The following is a 20,640-nucleotide window of genomic DNA, read 5'->3' on the forward strand; positions in this document are numbered from 1 at the left end:
CTTTAGGCTATACAGAAACATTTCTAAAACTATAATTATCAGTTTTATTAACATTGTATTGATACTTTACCTAAGGTTTGATATATACATAGATATAGATATAGATATAGATATAGACATATAGGTATTCTAACCTATAATTTTCTTAAGAAACTTTCTGATACCAAATTATTGGTGACATTTTTCTCTAAATAAAATTCCCATCTACATCCTGAATACAATGATCTCATCTAAATAAACTTCTAGTTTTTATACTAGTTCCAAGGAGCACCTATATACAATGAGATATGTTTTAGTACCTATATGTATGTAGCACCTATACGCAATGAGATATTTTTCAAAATTTTCAGAGCACAATAGGAACTCAATTCTCACAAATTAATTCAATAAAGCAGATGAGTAACTGTTTTGCTTTAAAAATGGGGTCTATGTTGTCTACATTGATACCTAACTCCTGGGCATAAGCAATCTTCCTGACTGAGCCTCCTGAGTAGCTAGTATAGGCACATACCAGCAAGCCCAGTTTGTAATAGTAATTATGAAACCACTTGGTAAGGAGCAACATCCTAAAAAAAAAAAATTTATATATAAACACTAGAGGGTGCTCCAATTCAGCAGTGCTGAGAAACTAAGTTTAAACTTTATTTTCTACTCAAAGATAAATTAAAATAACCTTCAGCATTAACCACTTTTGCATTCACAAAATACACAAAAAATTAAAGAGGTAAAATTCTATTCTTCCAGAATATGTAGCAAAACTCAGTAGAATTGCACTGAAATCATTTATAGTATCTACTTACTTCTATATAAACATCTTTGTTGAGAGAATAGAAACTTACCACAGAACAAGTAACATGCCAGTTTTCAACTATTAAGAAAATTAATTCAATGTTAAGATAATTAAAGAAAGGTATATATGATCTTTTATAGCCTTAGAATTAAGGAAAACTATAAAATGAATATGGCAAGATATATAGGACTAACCTTAAGCATTATATTTAAACTGTTTCACATACCCAGTCAACCAATTTCTCTCAAGCTCTCTTAGATGAACATGTATGCACACATTGCTGACACACAATCCACTCCTCCAGAAGTGAGTGATTGATACACATCTATCTTTACCTACTGTGTTACCAAAAGCCTCAACAGAAATATATATCTCTGTGAAGAACTGTAGGAAATTTGATGCCTTTTTAACAACTCTCAAGTTCATTACAACCATTACTCAATTTTGGAACACCAACATAATCTATAATCATAACCCTCGCCTCCCATCAGTATTTACAGCTTTTGTTCACAGTGAGGACGGGATAGAATGTGAAACTACTTATAAACACTAATTTTAATCTGTTAAGTTTTCATAAATCTTTATAATTTTGAGAGTAAACTCTACTGAAATATTAATAGGAATACCTGCTTTCCAAGATCTCTGAATCCCGTTTCAAACGAATAGTCTCTGTTGTAATTTCCACTTTCCGTACACTTCCAAAGAAATCAGTTATTAGGACACTTTTAGGATTCCTTTGAAAAAGATCAATACGATGTCCTGGAGTAGATACGCAGAGACTTTTGGGACATACTTGAAACTGGAAAAACAAGTAACAATAGTAAATATATATACATAAGCATACATACAACTGTCATTAAGTCAACAAATATATTATAGTCTCTCAATCTAAAGAGGTTACCTCATTAACCTTATTATATTTAAAGAAAGTATTATACAAATGTGTATTATACAAATTGCTGTCATCCCTTAGCATATAAATGTTCAGTGAGCATCTACAAATATACCAAGTACTTTACAATTGAGCTGTACAGATAAAGAAAACATATAAAGCACAGTCTTTTACAACTCTTAATTAAGAAGCTTAGATCCTTGAGGGAAACATCATGGATGTAAACGATTACAGTTTAATATTGAAAGCAAAAGAGAGGTATATGTCACTTTCAAAGAGATTATCTGAAGGGTCCAGGAAGACTTCATATAACAGGGAACAATTTATAAATATCTCTTTCAATGGTTACCAATGACACTCTATACCTTAAGGAGCTAGTAACTAGGGCTTCTACTTCTGCTGTTACCAAAGTACCTTAATACAGTACACAACTAGTACCCAACAAATATTACTATAATATTACTATACATTTTTAACAGAAAACAAGTGTTATTACACAGACATTCTAGAGATATATCAAATCACTGTACCTATAGTAAGCTGCAAAACAGTAGATCATTATTATTGAAAAAAATTAATATAGTCATTAGAAAAAAATTTTAATGGATGTGAAAAGATAAGATATAAAAAGTAAGGTATTCTATGATCAAGTTCAAAAATGGTTCCCTCATTTTTTCCAATATAATTTCACAGCATTTAGAAGGCACAGGAAGGAGGATGGTGAGTTCTAGGCCAGCCTGTGCTACAAAGCAGACATCAAGCTAAAATAAAACAAAACATAAGAAATAAAAAAAGAACAAATGTTTGTGAATAAATGAACAAGCCATAAGTTAACAGATAAACAGTGAAAATCACTGACAGACAGCAATTATCCAGGTGAAATCTGTTTCAAGCTTTTTATTAGGACTATTTTCAACAGCAACTTCAAAGCTGATATAATGTAAAAATATAACCAACCCAGAACAAATCAGAAGAAAAAAATTAAGTTCAACAGGCATGTTAAAAAGACTATATTAATTGGGTGGGGGGCGAGGGGGGGAGACTGGGAAGGGATGGGAAGGGTAAACAGAGGAGGAGGCTACAATGCTTAATAAGAAACGTACTCACTATCTTGCCCATGTAATTGTAACCCCTCTGTACAGTATTTTCACAATATAAATAAATAAATAAATAAATAAATAAATAAATAAATAAATAAATAAAAAAGACTATATTACAAGGGGTAGAGTACATAAAAATATATAAGGTCTTTCTTTTTTCCAGAAACTTCCAATTAATTTTGAAAGAATTCCACTCAATTAGTAAGGTCAATAAAAGGCCAACTGTGATAAATGTTACAAAAGAAAAGTTATGGAAACTTTGAAAAGGTAAAATAAATTCCAGGGAGATTCTGAGGGAGGCACAATCTTATTAGACTGATATATGCATAATCACATACCACATTAAGATTACTGTACTAATGTGTTCTAATCAAACCAAGCAAATACTTACAAGGTCATTCATGTTATTTTGGCTAGATGGAATAATTTCTTCCAAAAATTCCAAGACGTAAAATGTGTACCTATCCATAAGATGGACTCCAATTGCAGGATCAGGTTGATGCTGTGGAAAGAAAGAAAAATTAGCACATATCTCTACCATTATAACAAAATGTTTAAGACAAAACCAAAGTTACCTCTTATATTTAAAGTCTAAGAATAAGAAATGGCAGATACATTCACAAAGCATGTAAGTCATCGCAGAAATAATTACACATTCCAAAGACATTGGAGTTTACAAACTGGGAGATACACCTACCGACAGTGAGTCTTCTCCCACTTGGCTACTAGCTAGAGCCATTATGTTAGGAGAATAAAATCGTTCATACATTGATGCTCCTTGGCAAGTGTCAATAATAAACAGTAGTTCATTATAGCTGAAAGGAAAGTAATGATATCTTTGAGTGAGTCATGCTGTCTACCATATACAAATATTTCTACAATACTTTTAGAACGTAAGATATCATCTTAGCCATTTTATTAGCTAAAAGTTAAAGTACTCATCCTGTCTCGAAAAACCACCCAAACAAGGAGTAGTGATTGTGCCACGAAGTAGCTGCCTCAACTTTGTCTTCTTCCTTAACTACTACCATATGATTCAAACAAATGTTCAGCTTAACAACTACTTGACAGTTACGTTGAACTGGAAAATGAGCTAGATTCACAAACATATATATACATATGTATATATATATATATACTTATGCACATCTATGTTTGTATATATATGTGACTTAGTTATCATACTCAACTAACTATAACTGGAAGACATACAAACATATAACGAAATTTTAACACATTTTAATTTATTGAGAAACAGGTTTGGTGGATCACATCTGTAATCCCAACTTCTAGGAAGCTACAGAAGAAGAATTATAATCTCAAGACACCATATTAACAATCTGTCTCAAAAAAACAGAAACGAACAAACAAGCTGGTTGTTAGTTGCTCATGCTTATAATCCTAGTTTCTCAGAAGGCTGAGCTCTGAAAGATGAGGCAGAAAAGTCCAAAAGTCTCCATCTCCAATTAACCAGCAAAACTACCTACTAGAAATATGGCTCAAGTGCTAAAGTACCAGTTCACACAAGCTGAAAGTTTGAAGCCCTGAGTTCAAATGCCAGTAACCACAAAAATACACATGTGTAAAAACTATACTATAGAAAACATTTCAGTATTTAATGTTATTTTAATATATATCCTATATTTAAAATGTGTCATTATTCACATATAACTTTTGTGTATATATGTGTATGCATACATATACTATATAATATATATAGTATATATACTGTATATATACATACTATCTATATTGTATATATGTATATATACTATATGTGTGTGTGTGTGTGTGTGTATATATATATATATATATATATATATATATATATGTACTATATAAAATAAGACAGAAAATTTCTGCCTCCATAGAGAGGGTGTAACAAAGTCAAAGGATTCTGAGCCCTGACAGAGGAATAAGAGAAACTACAAAGAGAAACAGGTCAGGTGATGGTATCTGATACAGACAATAAAGGTGATTAAATTATCTCACAGAAAAAAATAAAACTACATGCCAGCTAAGGAAAAAGCAGTTCTAAATTTACTCTGGAGTAAATTTGGGAGAACAGAGAGGAGTTGATTTCAAAGGGTAAGGTAGGGTTTGATTTATAAAGATTTCATTTGAAGTTTGAATCTTTTAAACTTGAGCAAGTTACCAAAGTGTATAAAGAGAAAGTGTACTTATACTTGTTTATTTTGGTGAAATAATAGTACAATCAGATCTATTTTATAAGATGGTTAGCTGTTGAGAGGAAAGTAGAAGGAAATAGATTTTCCTCCATACTGGGGCTAAACAACATTGCTCCCAGAAAATAAAACAGAATATTAAACCACACTATCCAATAAACAGGATTATGTTATCTTCCCAGGAATCAGAGAATGTCATAGAAAGTAAGACTGGGGATAAGTTGAAAATCAAATAGATATTCAGAATCTCCACAAATAAGAGGACATTTGGTTAGAGGGATTATTTCTTCTTAATTAAAAAAAAGATGCTAAAGAACAAGAGATATGATCCTACAGGTCAATGATGTTTTTCATGTTATGTAATAACTGAAGTTTCCTTTTAAAAAGCCAGTTCAATGGAAATATTAACTATAAATTTAAAGGCTAGAAAAAAATGATTAAAGTAAATCAAAATCTTGTAAAATAAGAACTAAAAAAAATTATCATGGAAAACTTTGGTATTCATTTATGAAAGGAATCACTGGCTGATTACCGTCTTTTCTGCCACATCTGTTCAAAAGCATCTGCAAGTTCTATATTGGTAATTTCTTCAGAATCTTGGAATTTCAGGAAACCATTTCCCCCATGACCTTGTAAGAAGAGCAAAAAGATAAAGCATATATATTTTTTCAATATAAATTTAATAGTTATACATCCATTTACTTAAATTTGTTGCAATATTTCAATACACTTATTCTTTATATGCTAAAATATGGATGGCAAATACAAATAAATATAATTGCTTATCTTATCAATTAAAAAGAGAATAAGCATAGCTATCTAAAAAATAATACATAAAGGGTTTGGGTGCAGTGTTCACACATGCATTCAGAATGAGAAGATCGGGAAGGTCACTTTGAAGCCAGCCCAGAAAGGTTAGCAAGACCCCATCGCAACCAATAAGCCAGATATGTGGTATACAACTATTTTCCCAGCTATTCAGGAGGCACCAGTAGAAAAATCCTGTTCTGATACTGGCTCTGGGAAAATATCAAGACATCAAAACTCCATTGAAAAACACTAAATCAAGAAAGGGCTGGAGGAAGAGCCCAAATAGTTGAGTACCTGACAAGCAAGTACAATGACTGAGTCCAAACCCCAATACCACCACCAAAAGTAAAAGTGAAAAATTTTTAAATCTAAATTTGTTTTTGATTTTTAACTCGGGGTCTGTACTTATCAGGCAGGTGGTACTCTCACTTTAGCCATGCCTCAGTCTCTTTAAGAGTGTTTGTTTTCAATACTGGGGTTTGAACCCAGGGCTTCATACTTGCTAAGCTGGCACTCTACCACTGAGTCACGCCTCCAGGCCCTTTTTGGAGTCATCATTTTTGAGACAAGAGTCTTGATTCCTGCAGAAATGTACCTAGAACATAATCTTGTTCCTGCAGGCTGTCTGCCATAGCTAGGTGTGTGCCACCAGCTTTCTCCAGTGATAGTCTTACAGATTCTGCCCTGGTTGGAAGAGACCCACAGTCCTCCCATTCTCAGCCTCCCGAATACTAGGATTACAGGCATGAGCACTGGTATCTGGCTCCCTTAGAGGTTTTCTATAATTCAAGTATTTCTATGATTCAACCACATTCATATACTCTTTCACTGGCTCTTATTATGTTAAAAGTTTATTCTACCTTTTTAGTAAGTCAAGTATCAGGCAAACATTTTTGGTGAAAAATGAGCTGAAAACACCAGCTGGCACCTTGGTATGCTAGCACCACTTAGCGTATATTTAGTATGCTATTAGTTCTAGGAAGTGCAAGTCTCTCTCAACAATTAATGTGATTCATGATCATTGCCCATGGTTCCATGAGGGCTAGTCAGAAGATTGTGACACATATTTAGTATTCACAAAAGAGGAAGTCTATCTGGATTCAAACACTGTGCACCTTACTATTCTTTTACGAAAATGAAACTATGGCTCATTTTCTTCAGCCATAAAGTAAGAAAAATATCAGCCAGACCATCACAAGCTTACTTATATATGTAGCTCTTTTGCACAGATTACTTTAAAGACATTTTTCCATTGGGCAACAAAGTTAACAAAAACACTTCATGTCTTCCTCTGGATACATGCAGCTTTGTAAGATTACATGTGGCTAGTGATTATTCCTTTGTAGGGAAAAAACATAATATGTTCTTCCTACATTTAGAGACAACTATAAGCAGTAGCCCTGGGTGTCACCCTCATCAGACTGCTGTGAGGATGAATGAGGTAATAATAATTCTTAATAATTCAGAACAGTGCTTCAATAACTGTAAGCCATTTTCATTATCATATTATAATCAGCCTTTCTATGGCCTCAAAGAAGTTGGGAACCCTTTTCTGTAGAGGATCAGATAACAAATGTTTTAGGGTGGCAAGTCATGTGGGCTCGGTCACAGCTGCTGGACTCTGCCACTGGAGTAATAGTAGCCAAAGACAATAGGTAAAAAATGGATTCAACTATGCCCTAGAAAACACACACACAGACACAGACACAGACACAGACACACACACACACACACACACACACACACACACACACACACACACACACACACACACACACACACACACACACACACACACACACACAACCTTTATTTCTAAAACAGGTAGTCAGTGTAAGATAATAATTTATTTATTTATTTTATTATCTTAAAATGACTGGGATTTCTTCTATGCCTAGAATTACTCTGAAGGAGTACAAATAGAAGTATAAAAATAATAATAATGTAAGTATAAAAATAATGTAAAGCCTATAGTACCTTAACTAGGCTACAAAACTGCAGTTTATTTTTCTTGTCAAAAAGTATATTACTTTTTTAATAATTTTTAGATAAGGTAAAATGAAATTTTTCCTGACTTCATTGACTCTATTGAGTCAATAAAGTATATAAATTAAAAAATTAGAATTTAGACAGTTGTACTGTAACCCTTCTGTACAGTATCTTTATAATAAAAATATATACTAAAAAGAATTTAAACAGTTGTAAATTAATATTATAAAGAAAACTTACTACATTGGGATATTAACTGCTCTGCTATGTGATATCTAAGAATTATTTTATACCGTTTTATTATCAGTTGAATAGAAAACCTCTGAGAAATGTATTCAACATCTTTTGATCAATATTTATATTTAGGTACAATAACACACACTCTTGATAAAAAAAATATAATCAGCAATATCTTTGAATTCAAATAAAGTACAGAAAATAGCACTTAAATAAGAAAGCAATGAGCTAAATGCTATGTGAGAAACTGAAGATTAACATGAGAGTGTAAAGAGGAATGCAGTGTCTATACTTGCTAAGAAAATTAGAAGTGTCTTTGGATACTTCTGAGGTAAAAAGAAGGGCCATTTATAATTACATTAAGACAACAGATGTATACTAGGACGTGTTCCAGGTAACTAGAGATATAGGTCACCTCAGACTTAGGAAATCTCTGAAGGAAGGGACTCCTGAGCTAACTCTAAAAAATAAGAGGCAGGCAATGTGAACTGAAAGCCATCATAAGCAAAAGCAATGGTATAAGGACATGTTTGAGAGGACAGAACAGTGAAGTATCTATTAGAAAAAGAAATGCAAGAATTAAGGCTGCATAACATAATCAAATCATAACAAACTATGCATAATATTTAACTAAATTTTATTATGGAGTGGTTTATTTCCAATATTCCTCAAAGTATAATTAACAGATCACTATATTTCCATCTCATATTTGAGAAATATGCCCACAATATAATTTTCATAAGCCTCATCCTAGACCAAAACTGAGTAAGTTTCAGGATAAGGTCTAATCATCCACACCGTTAATCCTTTTGCACAATAAGCTTTGAGAATACATTAATGGAAGATCATTATAAAGATTTGAGCAGCAGAGGGAGATTTTTAATTTTTAAGCACTTTAGTAGGAGAACTAACAATAAAACTGAAGTCAGAGACATTATACCAAGACAATAAGGAAAAAGTAATTAACATGCAATAGTAAAAAGCATAGAGATAAGAAACCATGGACTAACACAAGATGTTACAAGGTAAAGGATTCCTTATCGATAATGCTTGAGATTATAAGTGGTTCAGTACCAGACTTTTCAGGCTTTACATTTATTTCTACATACCCAGATACCATGGGAATAAAACCCAAGTGTAAACATAAATTTCTGTCTTATGTACACTTGAACCACAGAACCTAAAGATGATCTTACACCATTATTTTCAGTGCATCTCTATTTTGTTATCTTTTCTACAATGCTAGGTATGAAATTTTCCAATGTCATCCATGTTGGTGCCAAAAAAAGTTTCAGATTTTGTAGCATTTCAGATTTAAATGTTCAATCTACCATTTTCATATATCATTTCAAATAATGCTAGATCATGACAATCCACAACTACAGAATAAACTCTTTGAAGGTGAAATCACTAATGCGTTTAAGTAGCTCCCCTTGTGAGTTGCCCTGAAGTTTCAATAGTATACTATGCATTATCTACATGCTGAAATTACCTGTCATATAAATAAGTATATTGCTTCTATCATCAGAAAGAAGACGTTTTGACCGAGGAGTACTAGGTGGGATCCTACCAGTTAATACCCGCAAAAAATTCTCCACAGTTACCTGAAAAAATTAAGAGACATCAGGTAAAATAGAACCTAAAAAAAAAAATTTATTTGTATTACTTTCAAAATCATTACTCCTCATTTCTCTAGGAATTACTCAGCAAAAACTAAAGCACAAAAAGAATTATAGCTCAATTGAAATACATTTACTTAAACATAAAAATCTAAGTAACTGTGCAGTTGTGGAGGGGGGAGGAAAGGAATGGTAGGGGAGAAACAAAGGAGGAGGTAACAATGCTCAATAGGAAATGTACTCATTACCTTGCTCATGTAACTGTAACCACCTGTACAACATTTTTACTATTGAAAAACATACCAAAAAAATCTAAGTAACTTTATGTCTATTTTTAAAAATACTAAAATCTCTCAGGACATGGGGTGCATACCTGTAATCCCAACACTCAGAAAAGAAAAAAGGATTATAAATTTGGATAGGAAAGAGAGAAAAAGCAAAGAGACAGAAACAGAGGCAGAGTCACAGAGAGAACAAAGCAAAAACTATTTAGGGGGAAAAATGTTATTCTTACATTTAAAACTTTAAATGTTATGTAAAATATAGAAAGTACCCAAAAGCTTAAAAAGTAAAATTATGAACGTGTTTACATAGACAATTCTTTAGGAAGACACAAAATATAAAATTTTATAAATAAATCCAGTTACATTATAACAGCTTACTAGATAACTACTTAATTATAGATTAATCATGAAAGAGAACAGTTCCATAAATAATCTCCATAAATATATATAGTTGATTTTTGAATGCATTGTGTTAGATTTCTTTAGGAGTATCTTTAACATGTAAAAAAATTCATAACACTTTAAGCCAAATTTCCCAATCTGGAATTTCCAGCCTTCTGGTATACTTTGAAGGCATATTTTAAATTATAGAGCATAAAATACTTAAAGTTAACAGCTAAGACATAGATAATGTATAATCTGACATTAAAAATAAGCAAATCTATTTAACTTTCTTTTAAGACATTTTCCTAGATCACAGTGTATAAATTTGTGTTTAAGTCCATTAATTTACATTTTGCATATGTGTATGTATATACATAATTATGTATATATTCATTTATATATACACACATATATATACACGTACATACTAGTACTAGGGTTCAACTCAGAGTCTCGTACTCACTCAGCTTGCTTGCTCAGCTAGCGTTCTACTACTTGAGCAATACCACCAGCTCAGCTTTTGCTAGATATTTTGGAGACAGAGTCGCAGAGTTTTCTGCTCAGGCTGGCTTCAAACCATGATCCTCTGGATCTCAGCCTCCTCAGTAGCTAGGCTTCCAGGCATGAGCCATCAGCACCCTGATTTCTAATAATACTAACAGTACTACTACTTGTTGACTAACAAGGGGGTAGGGATTTTGGTCTATATTCTACAACGATTACATAAATAAGTAAAAGGTAAAATATTTATATACATTTAACTCATTAAACATTTATAAGTGTCTACAATAACTATAGATACTATCTAGGTGTAAGATATATAATGGACTATGTCTTCAAATTTTAAGCACAATCACGATGTATTAAATTTTAAAATTAGTTCCAATGCAAATATAATGACATTTTTACTTTAATTATATGTACATAAATGAGTGGAAGCATATTAAAAGAAGTTTAATGTTTAATTAGAAACATGGGTTAACTTTTTGTTACTCACTAGTTTTTCTAAAAATGTTTATTATTTTTATTTAAAATATTAAATTTCTAGTTTTAGACCAAATATAAAAAACAAATATGAAAAAAATTTCCTGTAAGAAAAAGTTACCATATGAACTCCACTAAAATCTCTAATATAGAAAGCAATGTAAATTTTTTCTATCTCAGCTACATACATGAAATCTTCATGCTTTAAGAATTTTACTCATGTATTATGTCCCTGATAGGAATTTTAGAGAAAAATTACAGCAAAACTCAGTGACAATTATGTACTGAACTTGAAGAAAAATAATTAACAATATTATCCCATTGTTTTAGAGCTTAAAATTGATAGCATTTCCAAAAAGTTGTTAGATTAAACAAATTACCTCATAACTTCTATAATCCACTTCCACATCATCTCCATACACGTTCAGTTCCATGTTCTTATGACTAAACACAGTAGCTGGTTTAGGATTTCTAGCATTGCATGCCATATCATCAGCAAGCATCAAGACAATGTGACTAGAAAAAAACAAATTCCCAGCAGATAGAATCATTAAATAAAACTAAAACATTAAACTCATAAAGTTTATTTATATCAGGTAGCAATTATGTTCAGATTTTTCCTCACAAAGCAGTAACTAATTTGCAACTATATATTTAAAGAGGTCTTAATCATTTTTTCATATTTTAGTGGTTATTACTAGTATAAATTTTAAAGCAGAAAATGGGCAATCTAGCATGAACTTATCCACAAAACTTGAATTTATTAACTTAATATTTCCCCCAACAGTATACTTTATGTCATGTTTAACATTCTCATGTCTTATACAGTCTACTTTAAACTAGAGTATTTCAGAGAACTTAATTTTCACACTCCAAATGCACAACTAGAAAAACATACAAGTTATCAGCATGTGCAATTAGTGTAGCACAGGTATACAGTGAGACTCACACCACTCCTCCCAAGCTTCACTCCATCTTGCTCCATTCTCTTTATAGCCTTCAGAGTAAACTTGCTCAAGTGAGTTAAAACCTTCTCATGTATAAACATCCAAAGAACCCCCAATAGGAATACAATCAAAACTAGTTATATAGTCCAAGAGGCTGATTTGATCTGGTTTCTGTCTCCCCAACTTCAATCTCTACCACTCACATTCACTATTATTATTATCATCTCACTCATGCTCCTCCTTTTTACACTAGCCTTTTTTTTTTCAGAAATATGGAATGATTTTCCTACTTTACAACAACTGACCAATAAGACTTCACTCCAAACAAATCCTCAAATCATTCCAATCTCAGGCAAGGTACTCATTAGCTCATTAGGTGTTTTATTTTCTGCAGGATATTTAGGAATCTGAAATTATCATCTCCCACCATCATTCCATGAGAATATAAGCTCTTAGAAGATGGAGAGATTTATCAGTCCTCATCATCTTACTAAGCCTGTCATTCAGGCTTAGTAAGAAAGTCTTGCATATGGTAGGTACTTAATAAATTAAATGAATAAAACTCTCCGTTTTTACATATAATTTTTTTAGAGGGGGAAGTACTGGAATTTCATCTCAGAGCTTCACATTCGCCAGGCAGGCTTTATATTACTTGAGCCATACTCCTAGCCCTACATAAAATTTTTTAGCAAGGAATTTTAAAATGTCTCTCAAATACTTCTGATCTTGATTCTACCATTAAAATTAGTAACTATAGATTAAGAAATTCTTTATTCTGCCATACACTTGAGCTTCCCAAACATAAGAGAAAATTATTGTGGCATACATAATAAGTTTGGCAGGAGATACCAAGAAGAAAATGTTCTGCATATGTTCCAGATACACTTTAAGTTCAAAATTGAAACATTGATTTTTCTTAAAAATTGGCTAGATTTCTACTTTGAAAATGTTACAGTCCTGCCACATTCAAATATCAGATCTTTAGCTGTTACTGATTCATACTCACAGAACAGTGAAAGTCATTCTTCATAAAATTAAAAATATTTTTTCTCCTCTTTTTTTAATAACTTAAGGCAATCATTAATTTATATTAACCTATAAATCACCAGTTATAACTTTTAGTTAAGTAAGATTGAACAGATACACAAATTTCAAGATAAAAATAAGTGTTCCTTATGGCCAATGTCTATCAGTCATAAAGAAGTAATAATTTTATCTTAAAATCATATCATCAACCTTTTTACAAGTAGTTTTGGCCCTCAGAATACATACAACGATGTTTGATTAAATATAGTCACTATATTATAAAGTGATTATATTTGTAATAAGGTAGATAAATGAGAATCATGTCAGGAAACAGATGTCAAAGATTTATAAGTGTAATTCTAACTAGGTTTAGAGAACTACTCTAATCAGCTTCTGAGAACTTAAATTCTCACTTGCTCCCCATGTTAAATTTTTGGAATAATGATACTTAAATATTTACATGAAAATAAACTACTTAGGATGAGGGTTCCCAAATTATAAATTACATTCTAACAAAACTATAAAACCAGAGATCCTCTAAAAACCCTAATACATTTGGAGGATCATATTATTTTGCTAAAACTAATTGAATGCTATTATACTTGACAGAAGAGCTTCTGGTCTGGTTCTACTTTTATTTTTTCTTTCTTTTGACATAGACACTACAAATATAATTCAATGATATAGAAAATGTCTGTTTAAAAAGTATACTGTACAATATTCAATTAATAATTTTCAGCATCTGTATACTATTCAAGAATTCAGACCTGGTAATTACATAAGCTTTTGCCAAAAACATTCCTTGAATGCCTATTGGGAGATCTCACTGACTCCTAACATGTCTTTTTCACTTGACTATAAGATTAACATCACAGTAGTTATTTGAATCTGCACTTTTTGGTAATAAATTAAGCACAACTGCTGGATTCAATACAAAAAAAATTTAGACTCAAAACATAAAGAATTCTACATTCCTATAAATAACAAGTTGTTTTCATCTTATTAAAATTAAGATAAATCCCCAAAATATAACCAATCCATGAAAGAACATGCTAATCTTATAGTATGGCAAGCCAGTTCTACCATATGTGATGACTCAACGCTCACACTATTCCTTCCAAACCCTTCTAAAATCTACTTTACACAACAAAGCATATATAATATGGTCTTCTTTAAACACAAACCCCAAAGAAAAAGTGAACACTCAAATTATATGGCAAGTTCAGTTATATAGTAGTTATTTATACAAACAGTTTCCATGTTTTAAAATCATGTACTCCCTAGTAATAAAAAAGTGAGAACATACACATGAATTTACTTCTTTGTATTTACCACTGTAAGTATATAATAAATATTCATAAAGTATAACTGTTCTCTGTCTTTTTTTAGATTAAAAACAAACATAAAGAAAACTACTGATATTTTTCCCCTTTCTACTTTTTGCTATCTGATCAAAATTGAGTACCTTGTTTGTGCTGAAACAGATTATTTTTTAAGATCTGGGGCAATAAAAAATGCAGTTTTAAATTTTCTCATAAAATAGCCAAAAAATTCAATCTCACCTATACAAACACAAATATGTGAAAGTGCAGGGAATGATCCTCATACGATGTCCACCTAACATTGAATAACAGGTAAATTTTATACTGGGCTGGTAGGCCATTCTCTACCTGCCTCCCTGAAATTCTTTCTTAGCTCAAACACGAACCAATAACCAACCAAGAGGTAAAATAGGTATTTTAAGTGGATGAATACTCTTTCACAGTCCTAGAGCATTAATGTGAAATTACAGAGTCATAAATTTTCATTTATAATAGTCTGGTTTACCATGATAAAATTTTCACTGAGCAAAATTTAAATGAATTACTCTATTGGTCCAAGTGTTTTAAAATTGTAGCCTTAATATTGTTCCACATTCTGTAGGCATGATACTAATTAGCATCTTCAACTACTAGAGCAAGTGTCATCAGGCTTATCTTCAATAATACCATTTCAAGCTAGAATAGCCACTGAAATTAAAGCAGCAAAAATATGTGTCCTAAGAATCTTCGATGGCCTCTTAAATCTGGCCCTCTGAGTTTCTGCTTCATATGTGTTGCTCCCCACTTCCAACACAAATTATTTAGAATATTGTGCTCCAGTGGCAGCATAATGGCCACTGGATCATAAAAATTCAACAAATCACTGGCACTATGGCTCAAGTGGTAGAGCATCTGCCTTGAGCTGAAGAGCTCAGAGTCAGCACCCAGGCCCAGAGTTCAAGCCTTACAACTGACAAAAAAAAAAAAAAATCAAGTTAATCTAAGATCATTTTCTTCTTCCTCCTTTTCCTCTTCTTCCACGTCTTGGAAAGTCTCTAAATGAATAAGTCACCATCACTGCACTGTGAAACGAATCATAAACAATGTGCTAGCCACAGATGTTGAACCATTTAAGATTTTTTAATTTACTTTCAAATTGCCAAATATCAAACAATTACCATTCGTAGACTTTTCAAACTTACATTGTTACAAATAAGACTCAAAAAAATATACTGCAGATAGCAAAAGTCATCAGTAGCAGACATATTATCATACTGAAAATTATATGAACATAATTAGGTATAGAATCATATTCAAAGTCATATGTGGTTTATATTAAGATATTGGCTAATGTTTATTAAATATTTACTGTATCTCAAGCATCATACAAATCATGAATATATTATATGTATTAACCTGTACATTATCCCTATGAGGTATAGACTACCAGTTATGAAACTGAAATACACAGAGGTAAAGAACATACCCTAGGTCATTTAGCTAGCAAGTGGTGGAGATTTATTTCAATCCTAGATCTCTTTTTAACACGAACATTTGCTTTTAACAATTCTGTAATACCCTGAAATTCTGAACTGACAGTTGGAAAGATTTAATAGGAGTTTTGTCTTATACTGACAAATTAACTGATTCAGATGACTAAGTTAAATACTCATGGACTCATTGTAACTGGTTCATTTTTATGCCACATAACTAGAATAAAACAAGTCATTGAAATTCTAAATGGAACTATCCAGAAACCTTAGCAAACTCTCACATCAAAGAATAGTACTACATCTTATAATTTCCACTATAAGTTTATAAGGCACAAGGGAATTTTCCAGAGCTTCCTTAAAAATTAAAGGGATGAAGAAGCTAATATTCTGGACGTTCTCCAATCAATTCCTCAAAGTCTCTGATTTTTTTCTATAGAAAGACATTGGGGATACATCTTGCTGCTGGCTTTCTCTCATTAGATCTTCTCAGACACCAACCTTGCCAGATTTTTCAGTATACACAGTATGAACTTTATTTATTTATTTATTGCTACCTCCAAAGACTCCTCCATATATACAACTCTTACTCCAATGCATGAGGGGGCAAGTAAAATAAATACCCTACACACTTCTTACCCCTTTTCTCATAGGGCTAAAATTAGTATGATGTGAACAAATTCTCCTTTGTCTTGCCGTTGCTATTTCTACAAGCTCACTCCTAGTTAAACTATTCAAATGCATAAGCCCCAAGGCTTAAAACTTAAAGCTGTACATTACTTACCAAAATTAAAAGTCACTATATTTCTAAAACATTTTGTGTGGCTCATAGAATCACAGCCAGATGCCAGCTCATGTCTTCAATCTTATCTATTTGGGAAGCTGAGAATATGAGTCTAATAAAAAAAAGTCTGTCAGACTCCATCTTAATGGAGGAAGCTGGGAGTGATGGTGCACACACCTGTTATCCCAGTTACAGTGGGAGGCCTAAAATAGCGGGGTCATGATTCAGGCACAGGCAAAAAGCAAGACCCTCAAGAATAATCAGTGCAGAGGACAGGGATAGATAAATGAAGAGAGGAAGAAGAGGGAAATGCAGTCATAAAATTCCATATACATTCTGAAAAATTAAGAAAATCAAGAGAGGAGGTGGAGTTGGGAGGGACTGGGGAGAATGTTGAAAGGGGTGACAATGACCAAGATGCACTGTATTCAGACACTACTTTGTTAAATGGCAACTCCTTTTACTTAAAGATAAAAATAAAACTAAAAAAAATCATGGAAAAAAACAGGCTGAAGGTGTAGCTCAGTGGTAGAGCAGTTGCCTAGCAAGTATGAAGCCCAAAGTTCAAACCCTAGTCCTACTGAAAAAAGTCACTATCAAAACTGTTGCATTCAGAAATGTCACTCATCTAGTATAACTAACTTCTTACCAAGATACTTTAAATTTAATACAAAATCATGATAAATACTCCATTATAATAAAAAACCAATAGGTATAATCTTTTATGCACTCTCATGTTTAACAAAATTTCACTTTTGTTATTTTTCCTGTAATGATATAGTCAACCTCCTTAACTCAACTACCTGGTGACAGCATTTGGGATCTTAATAAGCAAAACCAAATTTTAACAATTTGTATGTAACCTTTTTAGAGTGCTGCAAGCAATTTAAGATTTGATCACATGCCTGAATTACACATCTACCTAAAAAAATATGTGCAAACATCATTATGTCTTCTCTAGTACCTTCAATGGTCAAATAGTAAGAAAATAAAAGGTTCTCTCAATTTTCTCTAGGCATTAAGCAAAATATCCAGAACATCATTTTATTAAGGGGACTTAGATGGCATGTTTATTAACTATTTTTAAAATTTTTACTTGGCAAAAGACAAAATACAGAAAACAACATTGGTTCTGGAGAGTATTTAGCCTCTGCTCTGTTCTCTGTTTGAATAGAGAAGTCAAACGGGATAAAATTTAAAGAACAATATATGGGGACTGTCATTGCTAAAATCAAAAAGTAAATAATGAGCTGAGAGATTTTAGTAAATCCTAATCAAATAAAATTCAATGTTTCAAAGTAATATTCATTCTCATGAATTTGATGCCATTATTCTATATTAAATTGTCTCAGCAGTTATAAAAATTTTATCCAACTTATTAATTTTTGGATTCCACAATTCAAAAAATTGTAAAAAAAATAAAGTCAAAGGTTATATAAAAATGGAAACAAGATTAGATTGCAAAATTAACCACTGCATCTCAGGTCTTGAAATGAAAAATGACTTAAATTGAAAAAAGTATAATATGTAGAATAAGACCCCAGGATACAGAATTTTAGTAGCAACCAAATTAACTATAATAGAAACAGTAAGTTTCTAGATAAAAACCTAATAAAAGTTCTTCCAATTGTAACATAGAATTACTAATACAATTTAGTCACAATAAGGCAGAAGTAATGAAGGTGTGGAGTACAGGAATTAACTGTCCTGGAATTCTTTCTCTATTCTCATACAGTGAGATCTGATTATTTGCCCAAAGTTGCATGGCTGTTAAGCATAAAGAATGAGATTTGACTTTGAAGTCCATATTCTTTCTTCTACTAAAAACAACGTTCTTTGAGATAACATAAATTGCCATTCACTCTATTTTCAAATAGTGATCAGAAAGACAATTTTTTATAAGTTTTACACATAACAAATACTAAAGAGACATAATTGCTCTATACAACTCTCATTTTAGTGCTTTAATTTTCCTTGATTCGAAGAAACATAGACTTCATTATATATACTTTTAGGATTTATTATATATACTTTTATAAACCCAAAATAAGTCATTTAATCTTAGAAGTATAGCTTTCAAGTCTGTATTAACATTAGAAAACTGAAAATCTTGCCCTAATGTGACACAATAAAATCTGATTAACAATGCTTTAGGAATGAGATATTTCTATTTCAATTCTTTTGAAATAGCCATAGCCATTTCCAACACCTGTGTCAATCCCAACTTGGGACCAGCTGTATGATTAGACCAAAATCTTCAAAGAGTTCAGAAATTTCTACCTACCGTTATATATTATAGAGTTGCTAAATGGCCATGGAGATTACAGCCAGGCATAGATAGCATGAGCTTTATAAAGACAAGAGAACCTAGAAATTCATGAGTACTCCACCAAAAAGGCCTCATATGAATAGTTAGTCTGGACACGTAAGTGTTGGACTGCAATTGGCCAGGCATTTTATAGTTTGACCTAGATATGTTAAGCCTCAGTGTACTTCCTTTCTGGTCCTATTATTGCTGTATTAAAGAACCTTCATTTCAAATCCCATACACAAAGCACTAAGAATTTCAATGGAAATAGACTTCAAATTTACAGTGTGCTGGAATTAAATTATGATTAACACAGGTTTTACTTTCTAAAATAACATATCTGAATCTTATGATTTGAGGCTGTAGTGGTGCACATGTATAATCTAGGTACACAGTAGGTAGAGGTAGGAGGATTGAAGTCTAGGCAAAGACATGATTGTCAAGGTTCCCCCCCAAAATGTCTAATTACAAGAATCATCACACTCAGAGAAGCCCAAAGATATGACTTTCTCCCTAAGAATTCATCATTTATTTATAACAGTCCAGATACAGTCATCTATAGGAACCCATATCTACTTATGTTTCTTGCCTTTAACAAATGTCCAAAGGAAGAAAATTATAAAGTAACTAAGAGTCAAGTAAAAAGAAGAGACTCTTGTTGGCCATACAGTAGTAATTATTGTATAGGTAGGCCCTCTTAATTGGAAAGAATCACTAAAACTCATTGTATGAGAGAGGTAAATACTAAAATGATATAGAATTTTGTGGAAATTCAAAACTGAAGCTTGAATTGGAGGAGTGTGGCTCAGTCAGAGAGTTTATTTAGAATGCACAAAGCCTTAGGTTCAATCCTCAGCATGGAAAAAAAAATTAAGAAAAGGCACCAAGAATAAAGCCTTACTGAGATTGGAATTTAAAAATAGTTTCAGGTGTTAACACAACAGTGTGTTGTATTAACATCACTCACTCCAATCATGTGACCTGTCAAGTCTATACACAGGTAACTCATCACTGAAAATGACTCAACTTAAAAGTATCTTTATATGACCTTTCTTACAAAAACTTTTATGAGTCTTTATTATAGTAATAATAAAACTAACATATAACATCATTAAATCAATGTCAAGTCATTTATTATCAGACCAGTATAATCATTTTAGAAAACATAAAAGGCCAATTCAAGAAGCAAAGGAAAAGAAAGCTGTGAATTAATGCTGGAGCCATCAACCAACAATATAATTACTCCCATTTAGATGAGTATTTTTCTCCCGATTTATACATGAAGGAACAAAAGCTGAGAGAGACTAATTTGATCACAATGAAAAAAACTAATAGTGACTTAAGCCATGAGGGCCTCATTACATAGTAAGAAGTAAAACATGGAAGTATGCACTTTAGACAGAGTAAAGAATTGTGTCAAGGAGATAGAATTTTGAGTCACAATAAAACTCTCCCCCTATTGTCTATTCTGGATTCCTCTGATTTGTCTTAATTTCTCACTCTCTACAG

At 32.0% G+C, this 20,640-nt stretch overlaps 1 protein-coding gene across 2 annotated transcripts in view; it reads right to left on the bottom strand.

Moving 5' to 3' along the window:
• The window catches only part of Pigk (phosphatidylinositol glycan anchor biosynthesis class K), a 99,997-nt gene that overhangs the window by 57,757 nt on the left and 21,600 nt on the right, over positions 1 to 20,640 (bottom strand). For both annotated transcript variants that reach the window (XM_070007319.1, XM_070007320.1), the window contains 6 exons: positions 11,656 to 11,791; positions 9,497 to 9,608; positions 5,501 to 5,597; positions 3,480 to 3,597; positions 3,174 to 3,284; positions 1,417 to 1,589 (listed from right to left, as the gene is read on the bottom strand). In XM_070007319.1, the coding sequence (XP_069863420.1) occupies positions 1,417 to 1,589; positions 3,174 to 3,284; positions 3,480 to 3,597; positions 5,501 to 5,597; positions 9,497 to 9,608; positions 11,656 to 11,791 (747 nt within the window). The remainder of the gene's footprint in view (positions 1 to 1,416; positions 1,590 to 3,173; positions 3,285 to 3,479; positions 3,598 to 5,500; positions 5,598 to 9,496; positions 9,609 to 11,655; positions 11,792 to 20,640) is intronic.

The sequence above is a fragment of the Dipodomys merriami genome, unplaced genomic scaffold (genome assembly GCF_024711535.1).
Source record: "Dipodomys merriami isolate MVZ:Mamm:240054 unplaced genomic scaffold, mDipMer1.0.p SCAF_7, whole genome shotgun sequence".
Lineage (NCBI taxonomy): Eukaryota > Metazoa > Chordata > Mammalia > Rodentia > Heteromyidae > Dipodomys > Dipodomys merriami.